Below are 14,912 nucleotides of genomic sequence, written 5' to 3'. Positions count from 1 at the left end.
ATAGTATGCGGCAGCCTGCTTTACGATGGTGCGTGGGTGGTGACACAAAAGTCGAAGAACCAATTACTTTCCAATGGCCCCGTGTAAGAAAAAGACAGAGGTGGTTTCGTTTTCCAAGGGTTGGCCTCTTGACAGAATCTGGCTTGTTGGCCAAGTGATGTTGCAAAAAGATGAGTAGGCCCGAGATTGTCGCACGTGCGGGTAAGAGATCCGGGTAATGCTGCCAGCAGCTTTCCAAGGGTGTACTATAGACACAGAATGTTGTAAAAGGCTGAAAACAAAGCCAAGTCGGTTTGAAATGAACTGGCACACCAATATGAATACGAAGTAGAGCAATGTCCAAGGTGGAGGGAGGGGAATTGGCGACGCGAGGTAGTGGTGGTGGGGAGCGAAAATCGACAGTGTGCGGGTGCGGGTAAGCTGACGGGGGCCAGGGACTGATAAAAACTGCTCTTTTGGCACTGCGAGCCAAGTCGAAGAGAGAAATAAGGGTATCAAGAAGCAAACGGATAGAGTGATGTGAAGTAAGGCGGGGTTATTAATGACGGGATAAGACGTAAAGGATAGGTAGTAGTCGAGTTGTAGAATAGCGCACAGCTTTGCCTGGCATTGCTCCGTTCGAAAACTTAAGCGCCAAAATCAATGGCAAAGGCACAATAATAAGAGAGAAGGGAAAAGGGAGATGGCAACGAGATATCAAGGTGGTGTGGCGACCGGAATAGCCATGGTATTTAGTTAGACGAGCAACAAGACCTGCAGTAAAACAATGAAGTGGGCAAGGCGAGAGGAGGAGGCATGGACACGACTGCAAGCTCTGTATCTGGTGGCGGCACTTGCAGCACATGTCCAGAGGCGTGCAGAACTTGAGCAAGTCTCTATTTTGGCTCAAGGCAAGGCCCTGGCCGCATATCCCCAGGCAAAGCCCACCCCTCTCTTTGGCTGGAGTCGCCGAACGCCAAAAGGACCAGAGTGCCAACTCGGGCATAGTATGAGCAAGCAGGCGACGACCTGTAGAGAAATCTTGTTGGGTGGACAGGGCGGGCCCCCCAAGCAGCCACTTACCAGTACTTGACTGGCGAACTGCGCCGTGATGCAAGTGGAATCCTGCCCATCGGCCTGCATACACAACTCCGTCCTATGGGAGGGCGACGGTGCCGGGATGGCGCTGTAATTGGGCATCAACACGGTACGCCCCCCCTGATGATAGACACGGAGCGGGCCATTGTCGACCGACCGGGTTGCCTGGCTGTCTCTGGGTGCTGAGTTGATGAGCGCGCGAGCACTTAACTGATATGCGGCGCAGACGGTGGGCCGTGGAACGAGGCAGCAGGTCGAGCAGTTTGGCACGCACCGCCAAACCTCTCTCTTATTATTGTCAGAATCCAGAATCCACGGCGGCTGTTTGTGGTCCCTGGCACACGGCAGGGAAGGAATGGCCCGGCGGGCTGGCCCAGAACCTTAGTCCAGTCGGGTCTGCAACAACAGCGTGCTAAAGAAGTCCCGGAGGTGGTGTCATGGCCCATGGCGCCTAGGATGTAGCCCGTAACTAAAAGTTAGGTGATTTGTCGTCGTGTGGGTATCACCTCCAGGACCAGCGCGATGATACTGTTATTATTAGCTGGCCGCTAAAAGAAGTCTCCTCGAGGGCCGATGGGATCCGGCACCATTGTGCTGGAGACTTGGCCAAGTCTCTTGAGCATGGAAAACCCCTATTTTTCGTCCATGACTTCAGAAGCAGCCTCGCGCTTGAATGGACCGACTAACTATGGTGCGGACCTGCTTCTTGCGGGCTCGACTGCTTTGAGGGGGACAAACGGCTAGCAAGCCTTTGTGTCTTGGACATGCAGAATGTCTCACTGATTCGTCTCCGACAGGACGATCTGGGAAGAGAACTGGGGAATGGCGCAGTTGGTAACACCGAGGAAAATGGCGCCGCCACAATTGTCCGCCACCCGCCAACCGTTGCGTAACAAACTGTACTCAACTCGTTGAAGTGTGCCAACTACAATGGCATGCAAGTATTGAAGCTTGCCGCCGCTTCGGTTGCTATCAACGTGTTAGTGCGACACTAACTAACGGAAACCAATGGCCTGTTTACCGGTCAGGACCCCGACCGGCGCGGTTTTCTCAGTAAATCGGCTGATATGTAGAGTAATCGAGGACCGGCGCGCAATGCGGCCATTTTATCCGTAATCCGTAATTGCAAGGAGCCTCGAGACATGCTGTGCCCTGTTAGCGCAACATGGCTTCGAAATATCCTGCTGGGTGTACAGAGGCGGCTGAAGACGGCCAGACGGCAGGACAGGGGGGGACAGACAGGCTGGCGATTGGCGCCCAGCATCCTTCAGCTCAGGGTCAGCATCCACCAGAAATGGAGATGTAAGTGATCGTCGTGTGCTTCCAGTCTTGACCTGCATGGCCCGCACGATGCCCTCTTTAGATTAATCGTCTCCGCCTCCGTCAACCCGTTGGGAGGAGGAGAGGATAGGAATCGAAAGAAAAATTCCAGGTTTGTCATAAATGATGAGGGAGCGTCAGATATCACACTCGCTGGCGCGGCGCGGGCATTAAGCTAAAAGTCAAGCCGCACCATGCACCGGAAGCGTCTCCCGTCCAAAGGTGGTGGGAGCAAACATTTAAAAAGTTTGGCGCCCACCTCATCCACCTGAGCAAGAAGGACAATCCCCGTTTTCGCGACAGTATCACACCATTTGCTTCGTACTTTGTAGGTTGAATCGAATATCGGCCAACAATTGGTTGAAAGTCTGGGCAGACTAGAGGTGTAGCGCCGCTGCGACTGGACAAATTTTCGCCCAATGGCGATACGGTGTGTCTCTCACATCCCTGCAAGGGTTTCTGAGAGAATTGCAGCCTCAAGCCATCTGTGTACGTGGTTCGTTCAGCATCATCGCTCATGTTCTTTTGGCTGTGGCAATAAACCAGCTGTTCCCGGCTTGATTGATAGCACGCTCTCCTGCTGTTGCGATTGTAGTGACACACCCAGGGTACGCTTTAGACTGTTGATTGCCGCCGCCTGAGTCATCTGTATGGTTTTTTGATATCAACCTCGCCCACAGTGGCAAAACTGCCACGCTGTCAGGCGTTTTTACCGAGCACATCTCTTCGTACGCTTCGTTGGCATCACGCCGTTACTCGAGAAACTGGAGTCGACAAGGCTCGTCTCGCCGATGCTATTCTTGGACGGCCCTAATATTGGCCAGGTCAGCAAAAAAAAAGTTCGAAGGCAGTGCAGTGGTGCAGCAGACGCTTACCTGGGCAGAACTTGACTGTAGCCCGCCTGCCAAGCTGAAAACCCTGCAGGACTTAGCTCATAGAAATGCCTATATTTGCATCGTGGCAGCAGCCTGGTGGACGCGGGTCTAATGCATCTGTAAGCCATGTCGATGCCGCAAGTCTTGCATATTCCGGGACGGGCACGCGGGATGGAACAATGGGATGCATGATACAGATTAGTCGGGGATCCGAAGCTGGGGCTTGGGTTGGGCATTAAGAGGCAGCCTGCGCTGTCAAACACAGGGAAGCCATCTCAAGTTGCAGGACGGACCTATGTGCATACATACATAGCAGGGGGCAAGTGCTGCTTCGCCACACACGGCCACAGTTGGCCGCCCCAGTGAGGCTAGTGACGTGGCAGCGGCAGGGCCACCGCCTCAACGCGAAGACGAAGAAAACAACTTGGCCACAGCGGGCTGGTCCGCAGCTTGCAGAACATCATAACGACGGACTGCAAACTAACAGGACTAGGTTCTGGCAATTGGTCGGGAAGGCCCAGTTGCTTCAATTGGCAATCGTAGATCGTCCGTCTCCACGTCCCCCTGGCCGTCTACTTACGAATTATGCCGAGCCAAATGCGGAAGCTCGCCCTCGCTACGACTTCCTCGCCCATCGCTGGATGGGCATGAGGTCACCCGACGTCTCCGACCGCTCTTTACAACGTCACGTTAGTGACCTCATGACATGCCTCTGCCGCCGCAGGGCAATGACCGGGCGTTTGCGTGAGTTGACCGACTCTCTCTCCCCCACGAGTTGGTATACCGAACAAGTCGAGTAAGCCGACCCGAGACAATGCAACCCGGCTACTGACTTTCAACCCCCATCTTACTGCCTCTGCTCCTCTGAGCTTCTGGGCCGCACTGCCCTTTCAGCCAGCAAGCTTTCTGGCGAATCGCGCCGTGCAGAATGCGTGGCTCTTGATATTAGCGCCAATCAATCGCCGCGTCTAGGGCTCTGTCGAGAGACGATGTCTGGGCGAGTTGCACGTTCTGTCACGCCATTGGCCGCCGGCCGTCGCTGGTCAGATCCCGGACCGGAGCCTCACCTTGTCTTTGGCCCTTGACTGGCCAGCATTCGCGCGAACCATTTGCTACACACCTCCTCTCACCAGCCCCCCATGCGTGCAATCTAGTTCACGTGCTCGACAGCATCGTGCCTGCCGCAGTTTGTTCCTTGAAAGAGAGTGCGGCTGGATCGCCCCTGTTGCTGGCTGTGCTGACACGATCGAGGTCGGCGAGTTCTGGCTGGTTCGCTCGCGATGTAAAATGAGAGGCGTAGATTGCTGCAACACCATCGAACCCCTCCCCCGTTACCCCAGGGCCCCTTCTCAACGCATCCTGGTCGCTATGACGCCTTCGCGCCTATTGATGTCCTGCCCAACCACTCACCGCAGCGCCTCTGCAGACCAAGGTTGGCGTACTTGGTCTACAAGAAGTCACCTGGCCAAGCCTGTCATCGCAAAACATGGACAAGGCCTTGCCACGGCCCTTATCTGTTGACCTATCAAGCAATATATCGCCTTCATTATTTCCACTTGGACGCCTTGGCCACTTGTATCTGCCATTCATGAGTGCACGCCTGATTGTACGAGCCTTATCAATCGGCGACACGATCATGCGGGCTTGCCCGCACCCGCCGCAACGATAGTACGGATGATAATTGGCAACATATTATAGTTCGCCAAGGCTACTCAGACCGCCCTGTTGCCGTCCTTGGTTGGCATCTCGTCGGAGCAAGTGTGACCATGGCCGAGGCTTGCGAGCTCGCTGCTGCGCTCAGTCTATTTGGGGGGGTTGCCCTCGGCGCGTACGACTCGCATCTCATTTGCTGCAGCATCGGCTTCAGCTGACTTCATGGGCGCCAAGTCGCCGGAATCACATTGGAGTCGGGACGGCACATCCTAGTCACCACGCGTCCGCAACGGTCATTTCCCGCCCGTTGTCTCTGACCATCTGCCGGAATCGCTCATCGACCCTTCCGTCTAGGCAGCTCTTTATGATGTGAATTTGTAATCGTCGAACGATCTGCGCCGCACAATTCGTGTGGCACGTCACATCCAGTTCGCTCGTAACCCCGGTCCTGGCCCCGGTCGCCATAGAGGATGCTGGGAGGAACATGCAGCATTGGATCCTGTGTAATGAAACAGAAGGGGTATACGATATCTACTTATACCGCAGAGTGAGACAATCTGAGCAGTTCATTAAATTTCCTGTATTACGCCGCATGCATCCGAGATGATGCCTGGCCTCGATTCCAAGCAATGCTGGGGAAGTTGGGCAGCAATGAGCCCATGCAGTACGACTGTACTATTGAAATGGGCATGCAAGCCTACCCGAGATTCTCGTGCCTGCTTCTCGTAAACATATCTCGGACACCTGAGATACGGGAGGCTCGGCTGCTATCAAGGCACCGCGTTCCGTGGTGGCTCGGTGTTCCCCCAAAGCCACACGCCGCGGATGTACAAATCACCCATCACAAGTTGCCGAATGCTCACCACATGAATTGAGCAGCTCTTAGGTAACCGTCCCTCCGGTCTGCTCCGGTCTCTACGATGATGTGGTTGTTTGCCATCAGCGCTGTGCGGACAACGAGCATGATCGGGACAGCAAGAGAACGAGTCAATGCATAAGCAAAGTGCAGTCGATAAATGAAAAGTCGTCTAGTTCGCATCACGTCACTTTTCGCAGTCGTGCATGGCAAGATTCCACGTTTTTTCTTTCTTTTTTTGCTCTTTTGATAGTCATCTTCTTCCCTCCCTCCAGCCATGAAATTCAATCAAGCAGCAGCAAACCGTGCAGCGCGCTTCTCAGCCTTGGCTTTTTCCGCAGGATCTCCCAGGACACCAGAGCCCCTTGCCTGGGCTTGACCACGACGACCGCCAGCGCCGCCAGCTTGGCGATCGTTGCGGCCGCCGCCGCCGCCGCCGCCGTTGCGACGGTCGTTTCCTCCTCTGCGGTCTGTACTCTGGCGCTTCCCCGGGCGCTGGTGGCTGCCCTCCTGGTGCTGGCCGCGGCCGCGCTTTAGGGAGCGCTCGGGCAGGGCGGCGTCGAGGCCGGAGACGTCCTTGGCCTCGAGGCCGAACCGCTTGCTGCGCTCGGCGCGCTTCTTGGCGTCCTCGTCGTCCTCCTCGATGCCGAATCGCTTCGCGCGGTCGGCGCGCTTCTTGCTCTCCTCCTCAGCGGTCGTGGAGGAGAGGCCGATGGCGAAGGAGGGAGCGGGCGCGGCGGGCTCGGCGGCGGCATCGGCGGTGGTAGTCGTGGTGGTGGTAGCGGCGGCTTCGCCCTCAGCGGGCGCGGCGGCTTCCTGGGGCGCGGCAGCAGCAGCATCAGCAGGCTCAGGCTCCTCGGTAGTAGCCGGAGCGGCGGTGGCGGGCTTCGCGCCTTCGTCGTCGCTGTACGTGATCTCGTCGTCCTTGGCAGCTGCGTGAAGAGGTTAGCTTCCAGTCTCAGAGTTGCTGTTGCGCTGCGCGGGCGCGTCGTAGAATGATGGCGCAGACGGCTACCCTCTTCTTGCTTGCTTCTTTCTGTTTACCTCCGCGTATTGCGCTGTCCAACGTACCTGGCTTGGCTTCAGAATCGGTAGCAGCCTTGCTGTCCTCCTCTTGGAGGCGAGCAATCAAATCGGCCTTGTTTCCGGTCAGGGGAAGCTTGCGCTCGGTGAGAAGCTTCTTCAGCTCCGGCACCTTCATGGACGCGTAGTCTGCCATTGTGATGGTGGTCGTCGATTGGGCTGTGAAACGTGAACGAGTGTTGCTTGTCGCGAGACAAGGGAGCGCGAGTTTGCTGGGGGAAGCGGCGCGAGTGAAGGAGTGCGCGTGGTCGCAATCGACTACTTTGTAAATGCGCGCGTGCGCTTCGAGGAACGGTGACGTGGGCGATGCGCAGAGATGGGATGATGATGGACGAAACGAACGGGCGATGCGGTTGGGATGGATCAGAGAGGTCGGGCGCGCGCGCGTAGGAGGTGTTGCTGTGAAGCTCAGGTACCTCCCCGGCAGACTTGGCGATGGGTTGGCCGTACTGGTACCTGGCTGGGCAACTGGAGCTTGATCCCGCAGTAATCCGTACTGTGGGTCGCTGTGAAGGCTGCTGGCGGAGGACTTGTGCTGGAAGGCGAATGTACATTGCGCCGCACCAAAATTAGCCCAAGCGGCAAGTACCTATGTATCTGCATTTGCAAAATAGGCACGACACAGAACCGGCATCAGAGAATTATGCAGATCCAAGATATTAAAAATAACTGAAGCCTTATAGACCGGTTTGTAATCGCCTTTGTAGGAGTTCAATAGCTTAGGTAGAAGTGTTTGCTAGAGTTGATAATGTGCACATGTTTTGGATTGTTGAAGGTATCAACAGCTGCTCTGATAGAGTACCTGGCTAGAACACCCGTTCGTAATTATATAACCATTTATAGAAACATTTCTGGCGATTATTTCCTCGAAATTCCGATACTGAATCTTCAATATGTTGATGGTAGGGAGGTCCAGACCACCCACCCGCGGTGGGTCGAATCTGGCCTGATGGAGCAACTCCCTCACTGGCTCTACTTTTTTCTAAGGAGGTTTGCGGCCGTTTAGCTACAACTCCAAGTTTACGACACACGACTCGCCCCCTTTCAGCATCGCATCTCTCCTATTCTCCCAAGACTTTCGCATTGCCGCCATCCGCCATTGTTTCCGCACGCAGGACAGTCCCGACTTTGTCTAATCGACGTCGCTATCACCATGCGATAGTTGAGCTTGGACACAGCACATCACTCCACCCCAAGAGATCGCCACCATCCACGGCATCTCGCAGCAGTACATTGCCGTTGCCGTATAGGTAGCGACGGCGTCTTCACTTCTCCTCCCCCAAATTGTACAGATAAATTCATCACAAGATGACGCGACGCATCGTGAGTCCTGTCTATTCGCCTCGAGAGAACCCCCCCTGGACCGCCGCTAACCCATCAACTGCAATAGGTTCGTAATTTAATACAACTGACCGCGGCGGCAGTATTTACCGTCCTGGTGGTACTCTTCCTAGACCGAAGCTACAGAGTCTTGCCAACGTCGCTACACAACTACCTGCCGACACACCACCCCGGTCATGTCGTCACCGACGTCACGCTGGTGACATGCTCAACAGTAAACCCGCTCTCGAACTGCGACCTCGACCCCAAAAAATGGCATCGCATCGACAAGGAATTGTTCCTTGGCCGTGCCTGGACGACCAGGGCTTACCTTTACGTCAGCCGAAAACATGAAGAGGAACTTGTGGACGGGGACTCGGTGGTCGTCGATTTAAAGGTCGGTCCATTGAGACCCGAGGACGAAAAGCCAGACACGCATGCGGCCTGGGAGTCGCGGCCCGGCGGTATCTGGGTGAAGCGCTCCTCGCGAAAGGTGGCGAGCGATTCGGATGAGGCCATTACAAACGTCGACGTGCTCTTTGGCGATGACGCCGTGGAGGCCCGGGACGGCTGGGCGATCCGAGGGACGCCGCTCCAGATTGACGCGAGCGGCACTTTCCATTCGGCACACGTCACTGTTCGTCGCGGCGCGCCAGTTGAGCTAAAGAAGCCAAAACCGCGCATTCCGGACAGCGGAAAATTCAAGATTCTCCAGATTGCTGACCTCCACTTGAGCACCGGCGTTGGTGTGTGCCGCGACGTCTTCCCCGAGCTTGCCAAGGGCGAGAAGTGCGAGGCGGACCCCAGGACACTGGAATTCGTCGACAAGATGATCGATGAGGAAAAGCCGGACTTTGTAGTCCTCAGTGGCGACCAAGTCAACGGCGAGACGGCACCTGATCCGCAATCTGTAAGCATCTTGCACAACCACAATGCAAACACCCGCGCTAATCAAGGACAATGCTAGGCTATCTTTAAGATTGCCCTCAAGCTCAAGGAGCGCAAGCTCCCCTACGCCGCCATCTTTGGCAACCACGATGACGCGCAGGCCATGGGCCGTGAGGCGCAAATGGCCATCATGGAGTCGCTGCCGTACTCGCTCGCGACCGCTGGGCCGGCCGAGGTGGACGGCGTGGGCAACTACTATGTCGAGGTGCTCGGTCGCAGCGGCTCGGACCACTCAGCCATTACCATCTACTTCTTTGACACGCATTCGTATTCTCCCAACGAGCGCAAGTACCCGGGCTACGACTGGGTGAAGCCCAGCCAGATTGAGTGGTTCAACCGGACGGCCGACCACCTCGTCAAACCGCACGCCGAGTACAGCCACCAGCATATGGACATTGCCTTTATCCACATCCCGCTCACGGAGTATGCCGACTTCAACCAGACATGGGTCGGCGAGTGGCGCGAAGGTGTTACAGCGCCCATCTATAACCCTGGCTTTCGGGATGCCCTCGTCGACAAGGGCATCCTCATGGTCAGCGCAGGCCAGTATGTTTTGCCCTCTCCCCCTCTCCCCCGATTTTCATCACAGCTAACCATTTCATCCTCCAGCGACCACTGCAATGACTACTGTATCCTCTCCACCAAGGGCGAGCGTCGCGACCCGGCCATGTGGATGTGCTACGCCGGCGGCGTCGGCTTCGGCGGCTACGCCGGGTACGGCGGCTACCTCCGCCGCGTACGCATATACGAGATTGATGTCAACGCCGCACGCATCCTCACATGGAAGCGCGTGGAAGCTGGGCCCAACATCACCGCCCGCATTGACCAGCAGATCATCGTCGACGCCGCGAGGGCGTACCCGGCGCCGCTGCCCCCACCCTCGCCGCCACCCGTCGCAACGGAGCGTCCGGTTGACGGGGCTTGATTATGAGGGAGGTGTATACTGTTTTTACAGTCTCGACAGGGTTTCGCGAAGTGGCTTTCTAGCTCGGGGTTCCGTGTTAGACAGCGCTTGTCGCTTTTTGTGTATATAAATTGTGCTCCTCTGCCTGTGGAAGGGCTTTGTTTTGTCGCTGTTCTGCTTGTCTTTCAAGTATTATTGGTGACTGAGCTATCTGTTCATTTCTGACGGCGTTTCAGGAGGTTTGAAGGGAGTTTCGTTTTCTCTACTTGCACCAGTCTGTTCCTCGCGAGATAGTCTGCTTGAAGATATGCGCAGGGCGGGGCAATGAAATTTGAACATGTACATATTCGATACACGCGTCTATGAAGCTGCGTCGTAATGGTGCTCTCGATGAAGCTTGCGAGCAACGGTGTCGTTCTTTAAAAGAGACTGACTAGTTTCTCGGGCTATTATGAGTTGAACTCAGATTTATTTATAAATGCTTTATTGTTTATGCATGATTTACTTTATTCATGCATCAATCGCAGGTGGTCTTGTCACTCGTCGCTGGGTTAGGTGATTCTAGGCCTTTTGGCCCGATGTTTGTGGCAGCGGACTGATGGCAGCGGTGGCAACCTTGACCACGACGTGGATACACCGAGCGTATCGCGGCATTGACTCATCCTTTCGCGCCTATGTTCTTTTTTCTTCGCGTTGTACGTGGTGTAAGACGCACTGGGCGTAGAGGAGAGTTGGCGCAGGTTCTGGCCCAGACTGACAATACAATATGTTTTATATGGGGTTCGTGCTACGCAAGATAAGCTTCTCCCATTAGAGCCTTCCCTTTTCAAGTACACAATGTTTCTCTGAAATAACATGAGAAAAATATTTATTCGTAGCGAGACAGAGGCTCTTTTGCCACCCGAGTGTATCCGTAACGCACATCATAATAGAGGAGGAAGAGCCTATTTATTGTCTTAAAAATTCGGGGAGTGGATCGGTGGCGCTTGCTGTCCCGCGGGTTCTGGGGCGGATGGGGCACGACTGAGAAGCTTCCAGGACGTGCTCGGTACAACTTTGGAACTGACCAACTGAGCAGCTTGCCTCGACCATTGAAACACCGAATATTAGCTAGCACTAGATGTAGCCGCCGCAGATTTGGGGAAACCAACTCAGGCACTCAGGGTGCAAAGTTATCATCATGTACCTTGGTGCGTACATAACTACCTATATTCAACTTGCTAAAAAAGCTTGGGACCCCTAAAACTTCAACACCCCGGCAACCTTTTGGGCGCTTGGCTAGCCCACCAATGACATCAGCCGTGCCCCTCTGTCGCCTCCATTGCCCCCGCCGTCTTGGAGCTACAGTGGGCGGTCTTAGGCGGGGGACAAAATGAGTTGCCCTGCGAAAGGAAAAAATAAGTTGTTCACCGACTTCCACCTGGGCGCGACGCCTCCCACCAGGCCAACCAGAAGTATCCATATCCACTGTTATTTATGTCATAAAGAGGAGTAATCTAGGTTCGAGGAAAAATTTTATTCTTGCCATCTGGCCGGCGACTTTAAATACTTGAGGCGTCCAGTCCCCTGCATTCCCTTCTCCTCTCATCCCATCTCCCCCTCTCTCATCACCTTTTTTTTGCATACCCCTCTCTCAAACAATCCCTCACAATGTCTGACGACAAGATGGACATTCCCGTCTCCTACGGCAAGCTCCAGGAGCTTGAGGATGACTTTGAGGAAGTCGAGGTTGAACTCCGTACGTTGTTCTCGAAACGAGAAGAGACAAACAAACAGGACCTCCCAATCTAACACGCACACAGTCCGCCAGCAGGCCAAGCTCTCCGCCGGCCTCTACGAGAAGCGCGCCAAGGTCATCGCCGACATCCCCAACTTCTGGCCTCTCGTCCTCGAGCAGTCGCCCCCCGAGCTCGACGAGTGCGTGCAGCCCACCGACTCGGCCGTGCTCCTCAACTCGCTCGTCGGCGTCTCCGTCGAGCGCTTCGAGCTGCCCGCCGGCGGCGACCCGCGAAGCGTCGCCATCACCCTCACCTTCTCCGACAACGAGTACTTCTCCAACAGCTCGCTGACCAAGAAGTTTTGGTGGCGCTACGCCAAGGACGGCTGGTCCGGGCTGGTCTCGGAGCCGGTGCCCATCGCCTGGAAGTCGGCCGAGAAGGATCTGACGGGCGGCATGCTGGACCTGGCGTGCCGCTTGCGCGAGGCGGAGCGCAAGCAGGGCAAGAAGCTCGAGGATGATCAGGAACCCAAGAAGGCGCTGCTGGCCAAGATGGAGGCGACGGGCCTGGGCGGCGTCTCGTTCTTCGCGTGGTTCGGGTACCGCGGCCGCGACGTGAGCGAGGAGGAGTCCAAGGAGGCCTTCAAGGAGGAGCTGGCCAAGCGTGAGAAGCGCAAGGCCGGCGAGGATGTCCCCGAGGACGACGAGGACGACGAGGAGGATGACTTTGACGAGTACGAGACGGAGATCTTCCCCACCGGCGACGACGTGGCCATCTGCATCGCCGAGGATGTCTGGCCCAACGCCATCAAGTACTTTAGTGAGTCGCACCATCCATGTTTTTTCTTTCAAAAGAAAAGGGCAACAATATATAGGAATCTATGCTAACGACCAGATCTTCTAGTCACCGCCATGGAGCACGACGCCCTCTCAGACGTCGACTTTGAGGAGTCGGACGAGGAGATGGAGGAGGCCGACGATGAGCACGCCAACAAGAAGCGCAAGGCTTAAATGACTTTTTTTTTATCATGACGGATCGGGAAAAGAAAAGGTGTTTGGTTAATGAAGTTGGTTTAATGTGATGCCCCTTTTTTTGTTTTGGTCAGATACCCGTGTGCTAGGACACGAGGTCCAACACAGATAGAAGAGAAGATGCACCAGCTACGCGTGGGCAATGAATGAATGGGATGCGACGCCAGTGCAAAAGAGAGTCATCGAAAAGAATAACGTGCAGATAAAATTAAACTACCAAGGAAATCCCTCCTTCTATAGATGGATGCTACTGTATAAAAGCAACACGGCTTCATGTACTTGCACACGCCTTGACACACTTACATCCTCTACTCACTTGGCCTTGGCCTTGAGCTCGTCCTGCGTCCTCTTGGCCGCCGACCAGTCGACCTTGCCGCGGCCCTGGAACACGCCGAGGCGGTCATACAGCGACCGCGCGCGCAGGTACGGGTCGAGGTCCCAGAAGTTGTCCGCCAGCTGCGTCGCCAGCTCATCGCGCTCCTTCTTCACCCTCTCGCGGTCCGCCGGCGCCTCGGCCGCGATCCACTCGCGCGTCTTGCCCTCAAAGGCGGCGACCAGGTCTCGGCGGCGGGCCAGCAGCTCGTCGCGCGTGGCGTGGTCGTCCATCTTGGCGTTCTCGCCGTCGACGGGCGGCACGTACTCGTACTCCCAGGGGTTGGTGCCGCCGAGGTCGGAGACGAGCTGCTCGGGCGCGATGTACTTGGAGATCTCGTCGGGCCCGTTGGTGAAGTGCACCTTGGAGGCGACGACGGGGTCGAGCCAGCGCTCGATGATGCGGTAGACGCCTGCGGGTGTTGCGTGTTAGTGGGAAGAGAACGAGGGGCGGTAGGGGGGGGGGACGGACCGCCGAAGCCCCAAGGGGCGTTGTGGACGAGGATGCAGCCGAGCGACTCGGGGTAGTTGGCCTCGAAGCACTGGACGAGGAACTTGACGGGGACGTAGTCCATGTTGGACAGGGAGAAGCCCGTCAGGTCAAACACGATGGTCTATAACAAAAAGTCGTTTTGGTCAGCATGGAATCCTCAGGCGCACCCTCAGCATCAGCACAAGACCACAACTTACACCCATCTCCTGCGGCGCCTGCAGCGACAGCCGCGCCAGCTCGATGCAGTACACCGTAAACTGCTCCAGCGCCTCCGTGCTCTGGTCCGACGCCCTGTGCCTCGCCGCCCTGATGTAGTTGACCGGCCGCCCGTCCCTGTCCCACCCGTGCAGGAACCCCTTCGCCCAGCGCATCTGGTTCAAAAAGTCCTTCCCCAGCGTCTTCTCCTTGGAGCCCGCTGCGCCGTGGACCTCGTGCTCGAGCGCGTGGCCCTCGCCCTGGCGCATCAGCACGCGGTCCACCTTGCCGACCTCCATGCGCCACCGCAGCGACTTGGCCAGCATGACGACGGCGCGCATCAGGTTCCACTTGCGCGCGCGCAGGAACCGCAGCGCCAGCGTGTCCGGGTGCTCGTGCTTGACCGACTCGACGATCAGCGCGCGGCCCGTCTCGGGAGTGTACACGTCGAGCGCCTCGATGGCGAGCCGGAGGAGCTCCTCCCGGTTGGGCTCGTCGGCGGGGACGAGCCGCTGCATCTCGGCGGCGCAGTTGGGGAACTTGGGGTGCGTGAGCTCGGTGGAGGACTTCTTCCTGCCGAAGAGGCCCCAGCCGCCGCCGCCGTTGGTGGTGGTGGCGGCCTTGGCAGGGGTGTCGTCGACTTCGCCGCGGGCCTGCTTCTCCTTGTAGATTCGGTCTTCGGTCTCGTACATCTCGAGGACTTGAAAGGCAAAGGCCCACAGCTGGCGCAGCTTGTCTTCCTGCTCGTCAGTCAGGTTGCCGAGGTGGCCTGGGGGGATATCTTGGTGGTGGCCGTTTTGCGACATGATGACGGGATGTTGGAGTTGGTTTTGGGGGGTAGAGGGGGAAGGGGGGGGCTGTTGGTTTGTGGGAGGCGGGTTGCGACGGGTCTATGATCCAGACGGCTACAGGAGGCTGTGCGTCGAATCTCTGATTGCAATCTCTAAGGAATCAAGAAGCAAGAAAGCCAATTGTAGGGATAAACGGAAGATGGAGATGGACAGGAGCAGAGGACATGGCGTTGGCTGAGCTTAATATCTTGAGCCACCTTTGTATGAGGACCCCCC

At 56.4% G+C, this 14,912-nt stretch overlaps 4 protein-coding genes across 4 annotated transcripts; 2 read left to right on the top strand and 2 right to left on the bottom strand.

Moving 5' to 3' along the window:
• Positions 1-6,069: 6,069 nt before the first annotated feature.
• On the bottom strand, positions 6,070-7,000 carry ISF_07963 (DNA-binding SAP; the record flags this gene model as incomplete). Its single annotated transcript, XM_018851566.1, has 2 exons — positions 6,070-6,713; positions 6,853-7,000. The coding sequence occupies 2 exons, from the start codon at positions 6,998-7,000 to the stop codon at positions 6,070-6,072; spliced, it is 792 nt and encodes a 263-aa protein (XP_018701305.1).
• A 1,172-nt stretch (positions 7,001-8,172) lies between these two features.
• ISF_07962 (Metallophosphoesterase domain protein) lies at positions 8,173-10,057 on the top strand (the record flags this gene model as incomplete). Its single annotated transcript, XM_018851565.1, has 4 exons — positions 8,173-8,254; positions 8,319-9,094; positions 9,152-9,678; positions 9,742-10,057. The coding sequence occupies 4 exons, from the start codon at positions 8,173-8,175 to the stop codon at positions 10,055-10,057; spliced, it is 1,701 nt and encodes a 566-aa protein (XP_018701304.1).
• A 1,629-nt stretch (positions 10,058-11,686) lies between these two features.
• On the top strand, positions 11,687-12,764 carry ISF_07961 (NAP family protein; the record flags this gene model as incomplete). Its single annotated transcript, XM_018851564.1, has 3 exons — positions 11,687-11,774; positions 11,839-12,573; positions 12,658-12,764. 3 exons carry the CDS (start codon positions 11,687-11,689, stop codon positions 12,762-12,764), a joined length of 930 nt encoding a protein of 309 aa, XP_018701303.1.
• Positions 12,765-13,097: 333 nt separating this feature from the next.
• Positions 13,098-14,651, bottom strand: ISF_07960 (CRAL/TRIO domain protein; the record flags this gene model as incomplete). Its single annotated transcript, XM_018851563.1, has 3 exons — positions 13,098-13,570; positions 13,630-13,771; positions 13,848-14,651. 3 exons carry the CDS (start codon positions 14,649-14,651, stop codon positions 13,098-13,100), a joined length of 1,419 nt encoding a protein of 472 aa, XP_018701302.1.
• Between the last annotated feature and the right edge of the window lie 261 nt (positions 14,652-14,912).

This window comes from Cordyceps fumosorosea (assembly GCF_001636725.1).
Source record: "Cordyceps fumosorosea ARSEF 2679 chromosome Unknown scaffold_25, whole genome shotgun sequence".
Classification (NCBI taxonomy): Eukaryota; Fungi; Ascomycota; class Sordariomycetes; order Hypocreales; family Cordycipitaceae; genus Cordyceps; species Cordyceps fumosorosea.
The sequence above is the reverse complement of the archived record's forward strand: the minus strand, read 5'-3'. Positions and strand labels throughout refer to the sequence as shown.